General features: G+C 38.1%; 1 protein-coding gene across 2 annotated transcripts in view; it reads right to left on the bottom strand.

Annotated features, from left to right (window-relative positions):
- Positions 1–3,636: 3,636 nt before the first annotated feature.
- Positions 3,637–20,723, bottom strand: part of FHIP2A (FHF complex subunit HOOK interacting protein 2A) — a 36,584-nt gene continuing 19,497 nt past the window's right edge. For both annotated transcript variants that reach the window (XM_074831344.1, XM_074831345.1), the window contains 10 exons: positions 20,242–20,356; positions 20,060–20,136; positions 19,764–19,956; positions 18,356–18,525; positions 17,339–17,482; positions 15,539–15,629; positions 13,680–13,823; positions 9,153–9,293; positions 7,991–8,094; positions 3,637–7,902 (listed from right to left, as the gene is read on the bottom strand). In XM_074831344.1, the coding sequence (XP_074687445.1) occupies positions 7,797–7,902; positions 7,991–8,094; positions 9,153–9,293; positions 13,680–13,823; positions 15,539–15,629; positions 17,339–17,482; positions 18,356–18,525; positions 19,764–19,956; positions 20,060–20,136; positions 20,242–20,356 (1,285 nt within the window). In that variant the 3' untranslated portion in view covers positions 3,637–7,796. The remainder of the gene's footprint in view (positions 7,903–7,990; positions 8,095–9,152; positions 9,294–13,679; positions 13,824–15,538; positions 15,630–17,338; positions 17,483–18,355; positions 18,526–19,763; positions 19,957–20,059; positions 20,137–20,241; positions 20,357–20,723) is intronic.

The raw sequence follows: 20,723 nt of genomic DNA, 5'->3' as shown, positions 1-20,723 counted from the left end.
CCTGAGCAGATGCGGATCCTCTGTCCCTGTGCTGAGCTGGTACCAGATGCGGCTGTTGGCGGCTCAGAACTGTTGCCAGGTCACAGGTCACTACTTGTGCAGACATATTCTTTAAATCGAAGGTGTCCCCTTAAATGTGTCTTTTAAACACGACCAAGCCATGCAGTTTTCTTCAGGCATCACAGGAAACTCATGAACCCAGTTTCTTCTCTGATAATTTTCATTCCTGTTGTCCTTCTGAAAAAGTTAAAACATTATCAGAAATGCCAAAATGAGTTTGCAAAGCAGGGACCTAAGACTTTGCGTAATTTCTACTGATAGCAAAATTCTCATTGATTTCAATGTATTCGGGTTTTCCTTCTTGATCCCCCCAGTCTCATTTGCTATGTAGATAGGATTTCCCTTGCAGATCTTGCAGCTGGAACTGGGTGGACAGAAGCTGCTCTGCTTTTGTCTGTCATCCTTAACACTCCCTGCCTGCTGAGCTGCACAAACTGCTGAGTGCAGAATCCCCAAGGTGAAGGACAAGACGAAAAACATTTTCAGGGCTTTGAAAGGATGGAATTAACAAGGCAGGAGAACGTGAGTCTCAAAAGGCAGGATAAACAATACAAAGATTTCTTGCCTTTACAGGAAGCTGAAAGGAGAATTGTCTGGAAATGCACACAGTGTTGATGGACATCCTGTTAACAGCAAAAATAGGAGTCTCTGAAAACCTGAGGAAATAAAAATTCATGACCCAAATTAAGAAATATGAACTTGACAGGTGCTTCCTGTGTATGCGGAGATGAGGGAAGTAGAAGTGGGTTTCTCAAGTAAAGGATAATGACGATTCAGAGAACAGGTAATTTGTTTCTCTCCAAGGCAGCTCAGCACGGGGGGATCCTGGCCCCGGCTAATCAAGCTGTACCACCCGCTGTGGGTAACGGGTGCCGCTTCTGCAAAGAGGTTATTATGTAAGCGAGTTGCACTTTGGAAGGCTGAAAATTGCTTTTCTCAGATTGCTGCAACTTCCCTTATTGACAGGAGACGCTCAAGTGGTCCATCTCACTGCTTCCTAGGAGAACAAATACAAGTTATTCAGGAACTGTTAATTAGATGGGAGTCTGAGGATGTAAATACATGTTTACTTCATCTCCTCACCAACACAGGCCGGTTTCCTCTTGAAACATTCGGTGTTTCAATGTTTCAGTTTGCTTTTAAAAGTGTGAGGTCACAGGCTCCTTCCACTTGTGGCCTAGCAGCATTTATGGGCAGGAAGTTTTCACTGACAATGAATATCAGTTTTCCTCAATGACACTACTTCATTCTTAATTCCATTTTTATAAATTAGGCTCCATAATTCCTTCAGTCTCGGTGTTTAAGGCTTTCAAATCTTTTTACTGGGAAGTAACGTTCCTCTAACCCTAAGCCATAATTTAACTATGTAAACTTAGTTACCTGTGTTGCCCTACTCTTAAATCAGTTTATTATCTTTTGCTGTTTTCTGCAGAACTTCCTGTAGTCTTGTTATAGATGTTATTACTCAGCACAATGACTTACATTTTCAGCTGCTTCATCTCAACAAACTGGAAATGGGATACTATACACCTTGAAACATATAATGCAAATGTCTCATTTCTGCTGTCCTCGGTGCATATTTCTAAAACAGGTTTATACTTACCACCTGGGGTTTGCTGTGGAGGATAACCTCCCTCTTTCCAGCAGTTGTTATTTCAGAGTTCAGTTCAGTTTAGAATATAATGAGGTTCACCTTTTCTGAAAATCAAGGTGATTAAGAACACATTTTTCTTCATGTTCCTACACTGTAATGGGGTCCTTCCTTTCATGTGTTTCCATATTTTTCAGTACGTAAAATGTTTCACCAGAGGAAGGGGACACCATAGAAATCCCTTCTGAATTATGGTGCTGTAGAGCAGAAAGGCAAGGCCAGGAAGATATATCTACTTATCAAAGTTCCAAGACACTGACAAAGCTGTCAGTTCCACAGCACTATTCTAGCAGATTTTATACCACCAGCAGCATTTATTGTAATAACCAGCAGGAATTTAATGAAACATAGTTCAGAATATATATACCATCCTAGCAAGGGCAATTTAAATAGCCTGGTGAGATACTGCATTCCAAGATGCATCATTTTATCCTCACAGATCTGACTCCAAAGGCAATGCCAGCAACTGGTCCAAACTTGTAAAATTTAACTTTTCACACTTTCTTTCTTTTTTGGCATTCCCAAGAAGCTTACGATACCTGAAAACTTTAATCCACCATATGCTTTCCTTGATTCCTAAATTGCTCTTCAGTTTTCTTTCTCATCCTTCAAAGGGAACCTCAGCTGATGAAGGACGCGCCAGGAACATATGGATTTAGGCCGAAAGGGCTCGTACAAATTGTGACAGATTCACTTCTCTGAGCATTAATCCACTTTAATCCAATTGGATCACGTACCAAACTAGCAAAATCCTTGAGGCTTTGACAGCACCAATTCTGTTAATATTTAAAGGTTAACAAATTCAGTAGATCCTGTGCTACTTCTGTCTCCATTGAGAACTTCAACTGAGAATCTGTAAAATGACTTAATGAATATGAAGTAGAGGCCACACACTGATAATACTCTCATTTTTTTCCAATAGGATGTAGAGCCCCAAAATCTTGCATCAGAATGCAAGTGCTATAAGATTATTGTGCTTCAATAATCCAGTCACTTCAAGGATATTAAAGTAAGAGAAAAATGCAAGAAGATACAAAATGTGCAATTTTGATACAACTTCCTCACTGCTTGAGGAAGCAAAGTGTCCCTAAATCTCTAAATGCCTCATGCAGGCAGAGCAAATAAATGATCTGGGGTGGGAGATGACAATCTCTGAGACCCAGGAGGATGGGGGAAAGATGCTGAGAGCTATAAAAAAAGCTGTCAAGTGTATCATCTTGCTGTAGCACTCTTCTTGTTAAAGATGCAAGAGCACTTGCAGCTGTTAAATACTGAGAAGGAGAAACAGCTTAACATCCAAGTGTAGCCCTCAGAGGGGAACTTACAGAACAGTGAGATTTTTAAAAAGCTGATGAAATCTTGAAGGACACCAAAACTAGATGAGATACTAAGAAAAAATACCCAACAAATACCATTTTAAATATATATAAAAACATATATAAAAAAACTATGTTTAAAAGCCTTCTTCAGAGCCCCTGAAGGAAAAAAATGCTTCTAACTCACGTACATGACATTTGTACCCAATTCAATAAACTAATGTTGTGACTGACACACTCTGCACTCAAACGCAATAGAAAACCAAGGTCTTGACCAGCTGCAGTCTTGGAAGATATTAGGGCTCTCGGGAAGAGCAGACGTTAATCTGTTTTCAGGATGAGTCCATCCTGGCTGTTTCCCTCAGCTTCCAGTTTTCATGGGCAAAAGTATGCTGATTCACTCTGAGCGCTGCACAGTACAGTACAGGAGACAGATTTATCCCAGAAGATGCTGCAGTGACAGACTCAAAATAAATGAAAGGACTTCAAGATGTAATAAATGAAAGGACTTCAGGATCAAAGGCATGATGTAAAATGTTAAAACATCTTCTGTCTCAAGGTCATCCATACCAAACCTATTAGGGATTCAGTAATAATAGAAGCAGTTGCTTCAATGAAATTAATTTATTTTGAGAATATCCCTTTTAATCCTCCATGCATTTTTTAGCACAAAAAGTTGGAATTTATCACAACCTCCTTCATAAAACTTAATATTGTATGTCTGGTAATGTAGCTGTTTCAACAATTCCTCACTGGAAATCCCACACTTGTGAAACCTTGGCAACACTGCCAGTAAGTGACCTACACAAAAGTTTAATAGAAAAATTTTACTGAATATCCTCTGTTTAATGTAAACAAGGCAGGAGGCAAAACAAGGAGTATATATTTTATATAGTTACACTATTTTACAGGGCACAGGAAGTATTGAGGATCAAGGTTTGAAACTCTGTATGATACGCAATATCAGATTGGGATTTTCCATGTAGCTCCAAGTCTACTACGTAATCCTTCAATTTTACCTAGCAATTTGGTTTAGTATTTCTTTTAGCAAGACAAATAGCAATAATAAAATGTCATCTGTGAAATTACACAGCAGGTCATGTTAGAAATTACCATGCATTTACAAAGCCATTCCATGATTACTTGTGCCCTGTAAAATCAAGTGTGACAATCTTTACACTAATCGTAGTGTAAGCAAGCTCGGGATTCTGGTCCTTTTATATATATATATATGTATATATATACATAGGTGATGTACAACCAGACTCAAGCTGTGTATCAAGTCACAGCTTTTATATTGCACAGACAAATACATAGTAAGAATATTACACAGACAGGATCTGAATACCAGGAATATTACAGTCATATGAGAAACTAAGGACAAACTTGTTCTACCAGAGCTAGCACATGGCTTATTACAAAATTTTCTACATCGGAGTCTAAATCAAATACATACCATAAGTGGAAAAAAAGTAAAAAATGTGTCTATTTACACACATGTGCATCAAGATTAAAATGTGGTTTGGATCTCCTTTTGAAATAAAAAATTACTCTAGTATTACCTCTCAAGTATTTCAATCTAATACCAGTGGCCGTACTTTCTAAGGTGATAAGCACTTGCATTTCCCACTGACATCTGGAGGATCTGCATATGCTGTGAACTTCAGGCCATGTATTTTTTCAGGTGTCCATCTCTGGGTAATAAATAACCACATACAAACACACACACAGAGAAACAAAATGGGCACCTCAATGACATGCATAGATCGGAAAGGTGAAAACATGGACCTGAACTAACTTCTAACCCCCTTTTTTAAAAAAAAAAAAGTGCATGAAAAATATCACCACAAAAATAATTAAATGAGTTCCATCTCTTAAGGAAGATTACATCACTTATAAAAAATAAAGGTCATTGTCATCATGTATGGTAATTAAGGGTTTGTAGGCAGCACTCACAAAAGCCGTATAGGCTAAAGCAACTTTAAGGATTTCTTCACTTCCATCAGGATGGATCCATCTCATAAACTTATCAACTAAAAAACATTTGGTTTGCAAGGACATCACCAATGTTGCTGGAGACCAAACAATTAGATCCTGAATTTAAGAGTGCTTATAGTTATATCTACCTATTTTTCTCATGGACAAGCTTGAAGGAATTGCGTTTGCAGCTCGGTAGACTGTTTTGCATTAAAATGCCACAGAGGTTGCAGCAGTCCTTCCAGAAGATGACTGATACAATTCCTTACAGTGTAATGAGCTCAGGTATCAGTGGAAAGAACAACAACAACAAAAGAGGTGATGTTAATGCTTTCATTTGAGATCAGGCATCTCTTGAATGGCTTTATAAATTGTTATATTACTTGGAATGCTCTTGCAAGTTTTGTTCAACATTTCTCTCACTTTCATTTATAGTAGTAGTATCACTTCCAGTTTCCAGTGAAATTGGAACATTAGAAGTATTCTGGAACATACGCTTTAAAAAAATAAATAATGAAAATAGAAAATTTAAGGAAAAAGTAATTAAGCTCAAGCAAAACCAATAAAGATCCAAATTCAGTAAAGCATCAGCATTTGTACTCAACAGCTTAACTTCGTTTATGTAAAATATTGTGATGTAGAAATAAAATTATTGAAATTAAGTTTATGTTTAACTGCTTTACTGAATTGGCACCTTATTTATAACAAATGTATGTATTAGACATCACTGCATAGACATTTACAAGTTCTAAACTATGCGTCAGGTACATTACATTAATGAAGCTTCTAATATGGACTGACTGCAATACGTATCACTAAAAATTATTTGCTACATTATGTTTCTAAAGAACAAAAATGAAAAAAGTGTCATTTTTTAAAACTTCATCCTACTATGCTACTTTGACCTGAAAACACTTTGGGGCTAAATTCAGGAAAAAAAAAAAAAGTGAGGAAATAAAACATGCTTTTGTTTGCCACATAAATGCAACACTTTGTACAAAAGCCTCCCAGTATAGGGAGCCACTGAATACAGCTTCTACCTGCCAAAATGCTTCCCCAGTTCCAGAACTGCTCTCTCCAGCTGAACCTCTACTGGAAGCTTTTACAGCAAGACCCTCTTCATTGTTGTGACAGGAATAAATTTAGCCCATTAACTGTGACACTGTTCTAATTAATCTGCTAACTTAAAAGGCCTCTCAACAGCCAAGTTGCATGAATATTAAAAAAAACAAGACCTCAAAGGCACGGATTCAGAGCAGAATCTGATTCTAGGTACAGTCATGTAAATCCAGAAAAATTCTAGTCACTGAGTAAATTAGTCCATCTGAAATGGGCATTAGCTGTGCAAATAGGATAGTAGGAAAGACAAAGCAATACAATGTAAACACAAGGAGCTAAACTCTACCTTGCCTGCCTATGCTGTCGCGTTCGCAGGAGGGGACAGAGACACCATGCACAGTTGCAGAGAGCAGGACAGGTCTCGCACCCAAGTCACTCCGCGTGACTTGAGGGTTAAAGCTCAGCCCCCTGAACCTGCCAGCGTGAGCGGCAGAGTGAGCAGCAAGAACTGTCTGACTGCAGGCTGCCATCGCGCTGGAGAAACAGAAGCAAAGCCTGCTCAAGTCCAAGTGGCCCTCCGCTCGCAATGCAAATGCCTGCCCTGGCTGATAGTACTCATACTGAAAACGATTCACTGAGAGACATTTCTGCATCCCAGCACTATGAAAAGCAGGCAAAAATTTTGGTCCTATATATGGTATCAACGCTTTAACTGAACTGGCATCAGTCAATCTTTTGCTGGGCACTATTGCTATGGTTAGATAAGCAATAAAAACATTTCTAAAAATGACAGAATGTTTATGCTGCCAACTTTCAAGGCACAGAATATTCTTAAACCAAATCAGTCTAAATACCATTTTAAAAGAAATTAAAAATACTATTTCAGCAACAACTACTAACAACCTATATTTAACTTCTCTGTAAATGTGACATAAGTCAAGCACAAGAGTTCACATGCAAAAACCTAAAGCAAATCTAGTTACACAGATGACTTGAAGAGCAGTCACTTGGAATGACAGAGACAAACATGCTAGAAACATGTACACTTCAGATATATTTGTTACGGTTGTGATGCTGAATTGGGATTAATTCCATTAATATTGATTTTATACTGATATATGTCTTGGAGTAACCCATCAGGGAATCAAGCTCAGAGTTGTCTTTAAGATTCACCAAACCAAAAATGATCCCTCATTAATACATATGACTGTATATGGATTGGTGGATTTTTTGAACCTGTTCACTTTTAGTAATACACATTGCAACTATAGTTGTGATTTCCTTTCATATATCCAACTGAAAAGAATCAAAACATAAAAATGTTATAAAATTAATTTGCTTTTTAAAAGTAATATGGTCACAAAAAGCGAATTGATGCATGTGAGCCCCAGAACATACAGAAGACCCAACTCTCTAAACATTGTCATTATAACAGAATAACCAAGGTCTGATGTCTGTGGTTCTTCATGCAGCTTTTGCAGCTCTTCACACAGTGGCTAGAAATGCTATGTATTGGTTTCTCCCAGAACACCTTCAATCATATTCTAAGGTCCATTTGAATCCCTCTCTCTTGCAGCATCAACATCTGGTGAAAGTAACTTCTCTGCCAATTCTGCCAAATGTCAACTGACACTCTGCCAGGAGGCACCACCTCTTCTGATCTGGGTGTTGTCGATAGTTTTTGACTGAAACAAGCTAGGTGGTTTTACAGCCTGGCTACTCATCAAGGCTGCTTATGGTGTAGATGAGGCATGATACTTCACAAATGCAATTGCTGCCAGCTCTTTGCAGAATTCTTCCAGCACAATCACGCCCTCTAGTAACGTCATGTGGTCAATGCTGAGAAAGAAGAAAAAGCAGAGAATCAGGACTGGCACACACTAGAAACAGCCATGGGTCTTGGAGAACGTGCAATGTATTTACTCACATGGGCCCTTCTGGCTCCAAGCCCAGCAGGCGTTTTCTGACCAGCAGAAGTTTGGGAGTGAAATCTGGGATGCGCTGGATTCTAACCATGAGGTCCCCAACAACCTGTAACGCACAATGCCATCAACACACAAAATAACACCTTTGTAGAGTGCCTAGCAGCAAGCTTAAACCACAGCCTTCAGTGTCCAGGATGCAGACCCACCCCAGCATCCTCACAGGCTCACAAAACAACATGCAGAGTACCTCCACTGCCCCAAAAAAGGGACAGTGGGTGCAGAAAGAGATGTAAAAGGACAGGAACTCTTGAGCCTTACTAGCTGTTGCCACAAATGGTATCACTTATTTTAATTATGACAACGATTAATTTGTCTTAGTAAATGCTGACGCAGGCAATTGACCAGTAAATTCCTGGGTTTAGGGAAGGCACAAAGGGAGAGAGTGAAGATTATATTTTGAAATGGGGAGGGCTGCTGGGAAAAAAGGAGCTAAGCCCTCCATTAGTACTGGGCAGGCATCATTAGTAGGCTCCCAACCAGCTTAATAACAGCTGGTGCGTTATTAAGCGGTCTCTGACTGAGAAGACTGTGGGGTGACAGGCACCCAGCCAGCACTTCTAGGATGCAGGTCTGGCAGGAGGAGATGGAATCAGAGAGGGAGTGGAAGGGGACTTTCAATAAATCCAGGACTCCATTGTCAAGAACAGCCTTCATCAGAAAAAAAAAAGAGGATGAGCAGAGATACCCATCCAGGCACAGGGTATTCAGGAGTGTCTTCTGCTTGTGTGTGAATCAAAGCCACCTCTTTCCCATCCAGGTGCAAACCTGTACTTGGTCTGTTCTTACAGCACTACCTGATGTTGCCAGCAAGTGACAACAACGTAAAGCAACATCGTTGCCAGAGGGGATGCTTTGATCTACATAATGAAACTAAGCAAACAAACAATTCTGAAGACATGCAGACACAGAAATATATTTTCCAGTGTTTTTGGTAGAAAATCCAAAATCTTGACTCAAATCAAGACTATAAGTATCTACTTTCAGTGAGAAGCCATTTGTCAACTTAAACTAGCCAGCAGCTACTAGCAGTAACTACAAAGTTACTAAATATATCACTGCTGTGTAGCCATATGTAAATATTAAATATTAACTGTGTTTACTCACCCTGACAATAACAGAGAAGAGTGACCTGCAGCCAGAAGCTAGGTTTACATAAGGATCCAAAAGGTATTCATGTATATGAGGATGGGGAAACAAGGACAGTTTGGACAACACTGATGTAACTTGTAAATTTACATCATAGGGCTGCAAAAAAATGAAAACACAGTGATTAGTTATTTTCATGATGGCTTCTTTCCATCCAGCCAGTGTTTATTTAACTACTAGAAACTTATATACAGGGTTATAAATAAATGAAGATAAAAAGTTAGATCAGAAGACAGGCCCAAACCCTCTGCTTTCCACAGCAGAAGTGATGTGAATATGACAGGTAGGTATTAGATGTTATTATCTGTATAATCACTACAGTCACTTGAAGCTTTTGCACACTTGTTTTTTGTAGGATTAGTCCTCTTTCTGTAAAACATTTCTTCAGCTCAGTAGCTAAACAAATAGCATAGTATCAGCCTAGATTAAACATCTGCTTGCTTCTCCTGGATAACTGGAAAGTGTACAAGCTTAGGAACTTTAGAGAGGCAAATCCATGTCTATGGCTAATAAAGGTTTTCTCTTCTACTGTCTTTTTTCTTGGAAAGAACCATTGCAGAAGGCCTGGTCATCTTGTGGCAGCATGCTACAGGAGGCGAGACAGTCCTGGGCTGGGAAAGCAGCATGAAATTCTGAGCTTCTTCTCTACCTCCTTTCCCCAAATCTACCAAATGGGAGAGGCAACACTGTCAGATGCTGGAAGGTGTTAATCAGTTACAAGGAAAAAAATGGTACCTAACTTTCTAGGAAAAAAATAGTACCTAGCTTAAAGGATTTTACCATTCCAGTGAGAAACTCATTTCCATAAAAGCAAGTATCTTCACCATAGCTTCTTTATGTTTGAAGTACATTTTTTTTTTTCCATCTTTGATTTTGTCATCACAGTGAAAACAAGCTGACATTTTAATTCAGCCCAAAATTTGCAAACCAGTGGAATTTCCTTCCATCTACTCAGTGGTGGAACAGACTACACTGACAAGACATGGACATACATTCCCTTGGTATACCCCTATGCCAGTCTGAAGATGTTACCAACATCCAGATGGTTTAACTTAACCTTGTTGATTTTACCTGAATTAGATTACAGAGCCCTGTAACGCTGCTTCATTCAAGCTCTTTGACTGCATATTGGCAGCAACATCCTCAGTGGCATAATCGTATCCAGAAGAGGATGATTTCATGGCCCCAAATTATCATCTTTACGCTTTCAAGTTAGCATCCCACTGAGGAATCAGAGAACAGATTCTTCCCTTTCCCAGACTGTAAGATTTGGAAGAATTCAGCTTCAGATTAAGACAGATATATTTAGATATGTCTACATGTCTAAGCTCGCATTAGCCTACTCAACAGCGATCTGACACTTGATACACTTGCCTACACAAAACATCTCGTGCCATCTCAGATGCTCAAGAGTATCTGCTGGTCTCTTGACGGTTCCACAGAGAATGGATCCTGCAAGACCTGTGTTGTAACCACAAGCTTGTGGGAATATCTTCAGCATCACAAAAATGGCAACAGATACTTCAGTTCAGGCAACTGAGTCAAGCTTTCAGTCAATACAGTCAAGGAAGCTGAGATGGTGATTCACTTCGCACTAAAAGAGACACCTACTTGCTTTTCAGTCTCACAGCTCCAGGGACTATTCAGCTTGTTCTGATAAAATTTTCACTGACTAGACGTGGAGACCTAACTAATATTTAGGTACCTTATTCCTGAATTCATTACCACACACTGTTGCATTGCAAAAGATCTTATAGATCTTTTGAAGTGAAAGCACATATTTCTCCCAGTCAGTGGCAGTTACTTCTGTACTTGACATTCCAGCAATAGATTCATCTCAATCTTCTAACAAATGAAGCTTTCAGACCCTGGACCAGAGATGTTATGGTTAAAAGAGATCACTACATTTTGAGTTATTGTGGAAAAGTTACTCTGCAGACAGAGACACAAATTCCTTCCATAAATCCATTCCACTGCCTACATAGCTGAACTGTAGGAGAAGGTCTTCAGAGCTGTCTGAGTCAGTCAATTCATTAGGAAGCTTTGAAGCCATGAGCATTATCTGGTGTTCACAAGAAGAGAAGGAAACAAAGCAGTAACACGTGCTGCATTGTTCAGACAGATTGCTGTTGCGATTTGAACTAATTGAGAGCATTAAGGAAAGCTGCTTCTTCACACAGAGCTTTTATTTCTGTCCATATGTCAGCAGACTCAGTAAGACAGCCTTATATCAGATAACATCCCAAAAAATTTTTCTATAACTAAAAAGTTTCAAACCAGCAAAATCTGCCGTTCAGGAAATTCTTACAAAATTCTTAGCAAACAGTTCCATAGAAATGTATAATATTAAGAGGAGGGAAGAGGTACTGTCTAGCAGATGAAGTACTGGATTTGAACAGCCTTGAAACAAGTTACTTCACTTGTGTGCCTCAGCTATCTTCTGTCAGAAACTAGGTTAATGATACCTACCACCTCTGCAAAGTTTTCTGATATCTACTGATAAACACAAGAACTACCTACAGTACTGTGACAAAGCAAAAAAGACATTGAACACAATCTGTAAGTAGTACTATGTCCCCACTAAGGGCTTTTCAACATTTTCACTTTGTCTGGACATTAGCACCCATCATGTCAATTTTGTCATTAATAGGACCCAGGTTTTGTGGTTTTAGGTTTTGGTTTGGTTTGGTTTTCTATATGATTTATGTGTTTCACTATGAACATCCCTAGGAATTTCAGTTTGGTTTCTAGGACAGGGTTTTGGTACGATACAGTAAGAATTTACCCCTACTGTCTGATTCAGGCCATTAATTTTAATTCTTCTGGAGTCAAGAACCATTTTTGACACCACAGATCATAACACCTTGCTTGACTAACCCAAATGTGTGTCATGCTGACAGGTAGTATATCAAAATGGGCACTGCGCTTCCATGCCAGATGCTACTTTTGTTGTAATAATACGTATCTGACACTCAGGTGTTTCTTGGGGAATGTAACTTGGATCCTTTACTTTTTGTAATTTATGTGTCATTGCTCAGACAAGGTTTTCATATGCATGAGGCTTGTTTTTCCTAAGAGCTGATGATGCCCAGTTTTCTTCATGACTCTAATCTGTAACCATTTCAGCTAGTGAAGTGTGCAGAACATGTTTACTAGAAGCAAAACCCTGAGAATACACAGTGTAGCAATGGAAGTATTTGGCTTTCTTTTCTGACTTCTGAATTATAAAAGTTGGTACTGTCTAACATTCTTCTCCCCTGAACACTCACAGAGCTGACCTAGAGGCTACTACTGGCTTCCTGACATGTTTCCTATGCGTTTATGTGTTCAGATGGCTTTTGTCCTGCTTATGACCAGGAAACCTGTCACTACCACAGCTAAATATTTATTCTGTAGATAGCTCCACATGCAAAACAGAAAAGAATTGTACAAACTTCTGAAACTGGTATTACTGCATCTGTAGCAGCTCCAGCTGGTATTACAGGGAGGGTAATCTAGAATTTCAGGGCCCATTTTCACTGTCAAGAAAAGTTATCTTCTTGATCTAAAGCAGCAACATTGACTTGACTAACTTAAAGTCCAGAGTTTAGAGAAGGCAAAGAAACATTATGTTTTCACACAGGGCAACCTCCTTTTCACCTCCCTGAGCCTTCGCTTCTCCCCAGAAAGACTAGGTCAGGCAGGCTGGCTAAATACAGAAACAGACATGAGGAAAATTCACTTTCTTTAAATTCCTTTGTACTAATCTGGGTCTTGACATGTCACACATCCTTTTCAAGAAGCCAGTTAGATCATATCTCATTTGTTTGCCCTTGGCAGCTATACTTTTATTATTTGGAGATAATGAAACAGGAAAAAAAACTTCTTTACATTGCAGATGGAAAAGGATACCTTCCAGAAACTTTCCATGCACTGGTAAGTTTTTTTCTAACTGAAAAACAGGGGAAATGTTAGCTGTGATACAATAAGTTTTTTTCATTTTATACAGTGACATAAACTGCTTCCAGAACACAACTTCAGAGTGAAGTTCACTGAAATGTGGCAGAAAGCAGTGGGACAGTATTTTATTTACTGAAAAAGTATATGTTTTCTAAGTGTAAATGTTAGAAAATGAGAACTGAATCAGTGATGCTAGTACTGAAGGATTCCTAAGATACCATCTTACCTTCTTCTTTTACTTAAAGGATATTCTTGACTTACTTATTAATTTAAATATATTTCTGGTCTAGAAAACATTTGGTACACAAAAAAGTGGGTAACAAAGATAAGCAAGTTTTTGTTCTCTACTTTTGTTAAGTTGAGAATGCTGATCACTATAACATTCTGCAATCTACAGAGACCTGCACCAAGGACATAGGACATAACACAATAATATGATGCTATATTAGACATCTGAGCACTGGGAATCCATGGGACCTTGGAGATCAGCCCTTTAGTAGTGATAAAGTATCACAGAAATGGAATTCATAACTTGTTTTTCCTTACCTGATCAAGAATTCTTCCCATTCTTTCAAACAGGACTTTCAAGAAGTGTCCTTCAAAAAATGATGCTTCTAAATTGCACTTTTCCAAAGATCTGGGAGATCCAGGCCACTCCCACCGTAAGCAGATGACACAATAATCCCGGAACTAGAGAAAAGTAGTGAAGAAAACAGATTCAAACCTCCACGGAAACCATTTCTTTCCTTTTAATTGTCCATACACCTTAAAACCATAATCTGTAGCTGCATGAAAAATCTAAGCCCCCCCAAACCAGTCATTCTAAAATAAAGATGATTGGTTTCTATGCAGGCACCTCATCTTCTTCTTGACAGTCATGCTATTAGGGTAGTTTCAAAACCACAATGAGTGGAGAACACAGCTCCTAAAACAGTTGGGGCCAAAACACAAAGCAAAGCCAACAATCACATCCTGATCAGGGTTCTTCTAAAGCAGGAATTGCATTCATATATATTCTTGTCAGTATGTTACTACACTTTCACTGTATTACGTGTAGCTTATCTTCCTATCCAATCCATATTGCTCCCTAGTTCCCAGTACAGGAGAGGCACGTGTGTTGCAAGAGATACAAATGAAGTAAGTACTTCAGATCTTCCTCCTCCCTTTGTTTCCTATCACCCATAACAGTCTTTCTCAACCTCTGCCTCTGATTTTCTGTGGGCTGCCTGATGTCTCACTTCCAAGGAATTATACCCTGAATGGAGCACAGGTTATAGCAGTGAAAATAAGGAACACAGGAATAAACAGTAGCAAAAGAGAGACAAAACAGACTCAGAAATTCTTCACTGCATGTAGCTTACCTATTTGTGCAGGCTTCCAGGAATAGAAATATGGAAGCAGAACAGCTATTTGGATGTAATAACAGCAATAGGCAGGGCTATTCTTAGGGGGGAAATATTTTAAGAGTAGCCATATCATTGTCAGGAAGTGACAGAAACCAATTCTGTTCCCTAATAACTCCCAGAACACTCTTTTTCCCAAGGCATGGAAGAAATACAAAGATGGTATGTGTTTTCTGGCACACAAAGAATAGAACATAGGGGAATTTTACATCAAGCTTTGTTTCTGCATTCTCTGTTTTCTATTCCCTTTCTGTTCAGAAGAGACTACAGATAAAATAATATAATAAATACAGAAATCCAAGCTTCCCATCTTAAACTGCTGATATCATAATACAGAGGTTATGGAATTTTTGAAGTACCTACTAAATATAGTGCTCTCAGTTACTCTACTTTGTACAAATTTTTCTATTCTAGAACATGGCACAGGGCTTCAATACGACAGCTGAAAATAAACAGTGATTGTCCTCTGACCAAGGAAACTTTAGATTATGTTTGCAAAACAAACCCCTCATTTATTTCAAAACAGTAAATCATAAAGCTTTCCCTACCTACCAAAACTCCCAACTTCAAACCTGAATGCCTTAGGCTGCACATTCCCTGTGATGAGCCTTTATTTTTCAAGTCCCAGATTGCATAACTCCTATGCAGCATTTTAATTTCCCTTTAGTCCTTTCAAACAGCTTGGCAGGCAATTCTCCAAGAGAATGCAGATAAATGCAAAAGCAAATTAAGAATCTATCTGCAGTTCAGATCTTCTCTCAGTGTGTTTGTTATATGAATGTTAATGCATTTAATGTCATCCATTATTCCCACTGGAGTAATACAACATGGATTCCCCATCAAAAGATCTCCAAAGGTAAGTTTTCATTAGAAAATAAAAATTTAATTTTCCCATCTTCCATTACTAAAAGATGCATTTAGTAGGACTATTTATAGAACCAGTTGTATATTCTCATAAGCACTTCAAATTCTCAAGGACTAAGGAAGACTTCGCTGACTTACTTGTCTGTGCGCATCTCTGAGGTAAGTATCATAACCTGTACCCTCCACATGGTACGACGACTTAGCTTCATCAGGTACAAGACAGAGAAAACTAAAAAGAAAAAAAGTACATTAATGAGTATGTGTAATCCACAGAGCACCAGATCAATACTTTCTCATCATCTGTAGCACTGAATTGTCTGGCCAATTAATTCACAGATTCTACCATAACTTTACGTGAAGAACAGAAAATACAATATCTACTTAAGCACATCTGTTCTAACTACTGTTCATAACAGCAAGATATATACTTCAGAACTTTTGTATCTAGCACTACAGGTGAAAACCTCAGTGGAAGCACTCTCTGAGAATTAGCGGACAGAATGGAGATGAAAGGAATATTCATAACCAGGTCAAGTATTTCCTAAAGGTCAGACTCCATCTTCCTAAAGCATATGGAAAATTTCCTGGGGAATGAATGAGCCAAAACAGAAGAAGAATTACAGTTAAAATTCTTAACCTACTGCACAGCCAGTTTTATTTACCATAGTTTGTTGTGGTAAAAAATTAACATCCAAGAACATACAGGAATATTTGCATATAAATGTCCCAGTTACAAATGCCATTGCCTTTGCCCAGGTATGTCATGCAAATACTGTATATCCTTATTACTTCACCAGTACCTGACCTGAGAAACATCAGGAAATTCTGAATCTTATTAGAGAGGAACTGACTTTAAAAACTAAATATAAAAGCCTAAAATTCCTGGACAGCAAAATAAAACTCAGCCTTCAGATCCAGTTTCCAAATTTTAGCTTTCCCCACACCCCAAGAACTGCTGGAAGCTCCTGTAAGATTTCTGTGCAGAAATATGTAATAGCTGATTTTTTGTACGGAGTTCATCTTATCTGGAAAAATACAAATTTGCAAAACACTGCAAATCCTGAAAACCTTTCTATTCACTGATGGAGCTTACTCAAGGTTAATTTAGGAGAGTGTTCTCTGAGTCTTTGCTCCAAACCATGTCCACCGTAAACTATATATATAGCAGTACTGGGGGAAAGAGGGCAAGAAGCAACGATGCTATTCTATGCTGACTGTCCTTGGGCTGTTTGCTTCCTTTGGCCAACACCTTTGATTATTTCTGGGTAAGTAGATAGGTCAGCACTGAAATACCAGTGCTGCTTTGCTACCATGCATTAACAGAGCAAACAGCATTTGTCCTAATATTAGTTGCTAAGAGAATTACCATCACTAAGTTGCTTAGAGCAGAGCCTGTCCTCTTTGTGATATCCAATTTGCAGTATGTCTAACATGCATGAAGGTATGTTACAGGTGACAGAGGTGTCCCTTGATTTTCAGGGAACAGAAGGTTATCTTTAGCATGGCAAATTATTTACTTTTATATATGTGTTTAAGGAACTTCAGGAAGTTTGAGGATTTTTTCCCCCTAAAACGTTTATGGCAAGACTCCCCCGACTTCTCCAGGAAGGTCAAGTCCTGTAACAGCAGTTTAAGTATAGCAAATATTTTTGAAAAGAAAAAGTTTTATAATCAATGAGGCTTTCATCATGAATTTTGAGTATTCAACTAGACTATTAGCTGTAAAGTTCTTCTCATTTATGTTGAATTATTTTTACTTATTGTAAGCTCTAATCTTTCAGGAGTGGCTTTCTGATAAAATGCCACATAATTTCCTTCTGTGGAGTCATTTTACCAGCTGGCACAGAATAACATCCATTACAGAGTACATTTAATTTGCACAGTTTGTGCAGACACCCACACATTCAGAGATTTCTTTAAGTGTTTGTTTCAACTTACCTATTTACAATTTTATGAACTTCAGTCTTCCCATCATTTTTTGAATGTTCTGGACTGACAGGTGGAGAAGCACTGAGCCACTCTTGAGTTGACAATGTGTTATCTGGAGACAGATCAGTAAACAACGGATCCTCCTCTAGGTCTCTGGGAGATTATATTAGACAAAAACATGATCATTCACAGAACGTTATGGAAGGCAGGAAAATCTCTGGGTCAAAAGGCATGCTTTCTGTTTTTCCTCTCTGAACAAGGATGCTTTCCAGAACACTCTCATATGCACATCTTTTTACCTAGTTAATATGCAGAAATACCAACCTTTAAAAATACCCAACAAACTCTGTTTTGAAGAAAAATCATAACTTCTTGATCTGACCAACAGAGTAGACATTTTTGACCCGTACAAAATCACTGCACTAAATCACTTAAACTCTTTACCCCCATTTTTTACATGAGAGTTATACTCCAGGAAATAATTAGATTATTTCAGATGACTCAGAAATATCTAAATTAAGGTGCCTAAAATAGCTGGTGTGACTAGTCCTTACTCCTCCATCAGTTTAAAAAAAAAGTTACAAGATTTACGTAGGATATTGAAAAGCATTTTATGTAAAGTATCCCAGAAAAGTTCTTCCATCAAAAAATGATTCAAGAACATAAATGTAAGCAAGACACCTAAGTGATTGACTTCAAGAATACTTTCACTGAAAACAATACAAATATGCATAGACTTAAGCAAGGTACATGCATAAGTAAACTGACATATGAAGACCTTTGAGTGTCCATTGTTCCGGAAAGAGGCTTTTGATAATTTTAGCTCTTCTGTTACTGTTCCAAAAATTTCCATAAGTTGCTGATATAGTAATTTCTGCATCACTTTACAGATATGGATTAATACGTAGAGCACTCAAAGTGCTATCTACACTCACTTTTCTTTCAATTACTGAAAAAAACCTGTTTTGTTCTAAAAATAAGGATCCACGTTAGCTGCTGTGAAAAATTCCCTTCAAAGAAACTTACACTGCTCCTGCAATCTGCCCATTCTCTACCACATCTTTATCTTCTTGAGAGAGAGGCTTGTATTCCATATAGTTTCTTTCTTCTAAATTTCGCAGAACCAAATTATAAAGAATGTGCTCATTGGGTTTTTGCAAAAGGTGCTCAAACATTCGTAAAGTCATTATGCTGATCTGCAACATAAAAAGTAAAAATTCAATAAACTGATGCACCGCTGCCTTATGCTTTTTGCCTTGTATCTGTTTTGTACAACCTAGAACATTGCAATTACTTATTTACATTATGAAAGGAAGCAAAAATCCTAAGAAAAATTATTAAATTGTTATGCTGAATGTGGTATAAACATGGGCAAAGAGTTCACATACATATGAAAATCAGTATGTGGATGTATTTTTTTTCCCTGTAAAACAAAAACTGCTCTAAAATCTGCCAAAATAACAATACAGAGAACATCCATGTAACTTACAACTTAGCATTCCATATTACGATCAGATTCATGCTGGAAGATGGTTATCATTGTGGAAGTCAGACACAGAACAGGACTTAAAGTTAGCAATAAATACCCAGAATAAAACAAAGTAGTACTGGGATATTGCGACTAGAACTATAGGGTAAGATTTTTACATGGCAATATTATGTAGGCTTTTTAAAGGAGACTGACTTTCAGCAATACAGAGACAATTTTTAAATACAGCTTTAGAGTGCTTAGCTTTGCAAAAATCAACTAATTTATGCAGTTAACTCATTCTGACAGGGTGAGCGGATAAGCATCCTGAATAAAATGGGTATGTGAAGCCATAGATCTGTATTTCAGGGAAGCTTGGTTTTTATTTGAAAAAGTAGAGGGCAGAGGTTGTTTCATGGTAAAAATGAAACAAGCAGCTCCTGAGGAGGGATTTTACTGAAGTAAATTATTTTAGCAATTTTTACTGTGGGTGAAGAGCTTAAAGTTATTATATCATGTTTTAACTGGCATTGTGTATCTTCTCTGACAACACTTACTTTATACAAAAAATAGTAAGCTTTTAACTATACCTTATGTGATAACATGACAGAATTGGCACAACATAAAAAATAACAGCCATGCAACATGTAACAAAACATGAATTAAAATGCAATTACAGAAATTGATTTTGCTCTGTCTTACAGATGAGCAAGTCTAACTAGATATGCATAGGGGGCAAGCAAATTTAGCAAAGAATCTTTATCAATGGGAACAAAGTACTAGCTGGAGAAAACAGCTTGGCTTTCATTTTCAAAAGGGAATTTGTAGGGCTGGCAGTCAGAAGTCTTTTCCTTGGCAAAGATGTTAGCTGACACAAATATGATAAGACCTCACAATGGCGTTTTTACAGACTCGACGCAAACAGAAGCAGCCAGCAGACATTATTATGTCATTATCACTTCTCACCTCATCAGAAATATGATCACAGTGTTCGATTAATCTGTGTCGCAACGGATGTCTGTTGATGTCTGCCAAAGTTTCTGGCTCTCTGTGTTCTCCAAGTATAAAATAAACTATTTCCTGCAGCAGGACATCTGAAGTCACTTGACGAACAATGCGATGCAATAGTGCAGTTGATGTGAGGATGCCGATCTCTGAACTGAACAAAAAATTTCATGTCAGATATGTAGCGGATTTCAGCTGAAAAAACAATCAACTTGATTCAGATTCTGTTCTGCTGTGTCTTGTAGGATGCTACTCACGTTTGCATCAGCTGGGGTTCCATAACATCAATGAAAAATCGTTCCCGCACGGCTTTTGCCATAGCAACAGCAGCAGTCTGAAACAAAAGTAGAAAATGGTATGTCTCAAACTCAAAAGCTAAGAAACAACTGGAACTACTTATTTGCTGAATATATTTGCATCATCTGTAAACATTCCAAACCTTTTGTGCTTCCTTGATGAGTTGATCACAGTAGTCAAACCATGAAAGAAACGAAATCAATGCTCTTTTCCCTGGAAAAGCAGATGCATCCTCTTTGTGGCTGTAGGAATCCAAACTAGAGAACACAGGGAAAAATATTTATAAGAGTCTTGGACTTATTTCTTATTGAACTTAACAGAATAATTAATGATCTACTTGCAACGAAGTGAACATTAAAATTGCTTTTCTGCTAGTTTCTACTATTCTGGCAGTGATATCACTATACAGGTTTTCAGTGGCATGCTATGTACAGCAGAAGAACTCATTTGTTTAAGTATTTCTTGAGCCAGAAGGGAAAACTGATCACCTAGTCTGTTCTCCCAGGAAACACAGACCACAGAAACAGAATCAATAACTCCTGTAGTCAGAGAACCATAAAATGAAGGCAATTGTTCTTTACTCTGTAAGCGACCTCGATCAAGTCCGCCAAAACCACACAGTAT

This window comes from Strix aluco, chromosome 7 (genome assembly GCF_031877795.1).
Source record: "Strix aluco isolate bStrAlu1 chromosome 7, bStrAlu1.hap1, whole genome shotgun sequence".
Classification (NCBI taxonomy): Eukaryota; Metazoa; Chordata; class Aves; order Strigiformes; family Strigidae; genus Strix; species Strix aluco.
The sequence above is the reverse complement of the archived record's forward strand: the minus strand, read 5'-3'. Positions and strand labels throughout refer to the sequence as shown.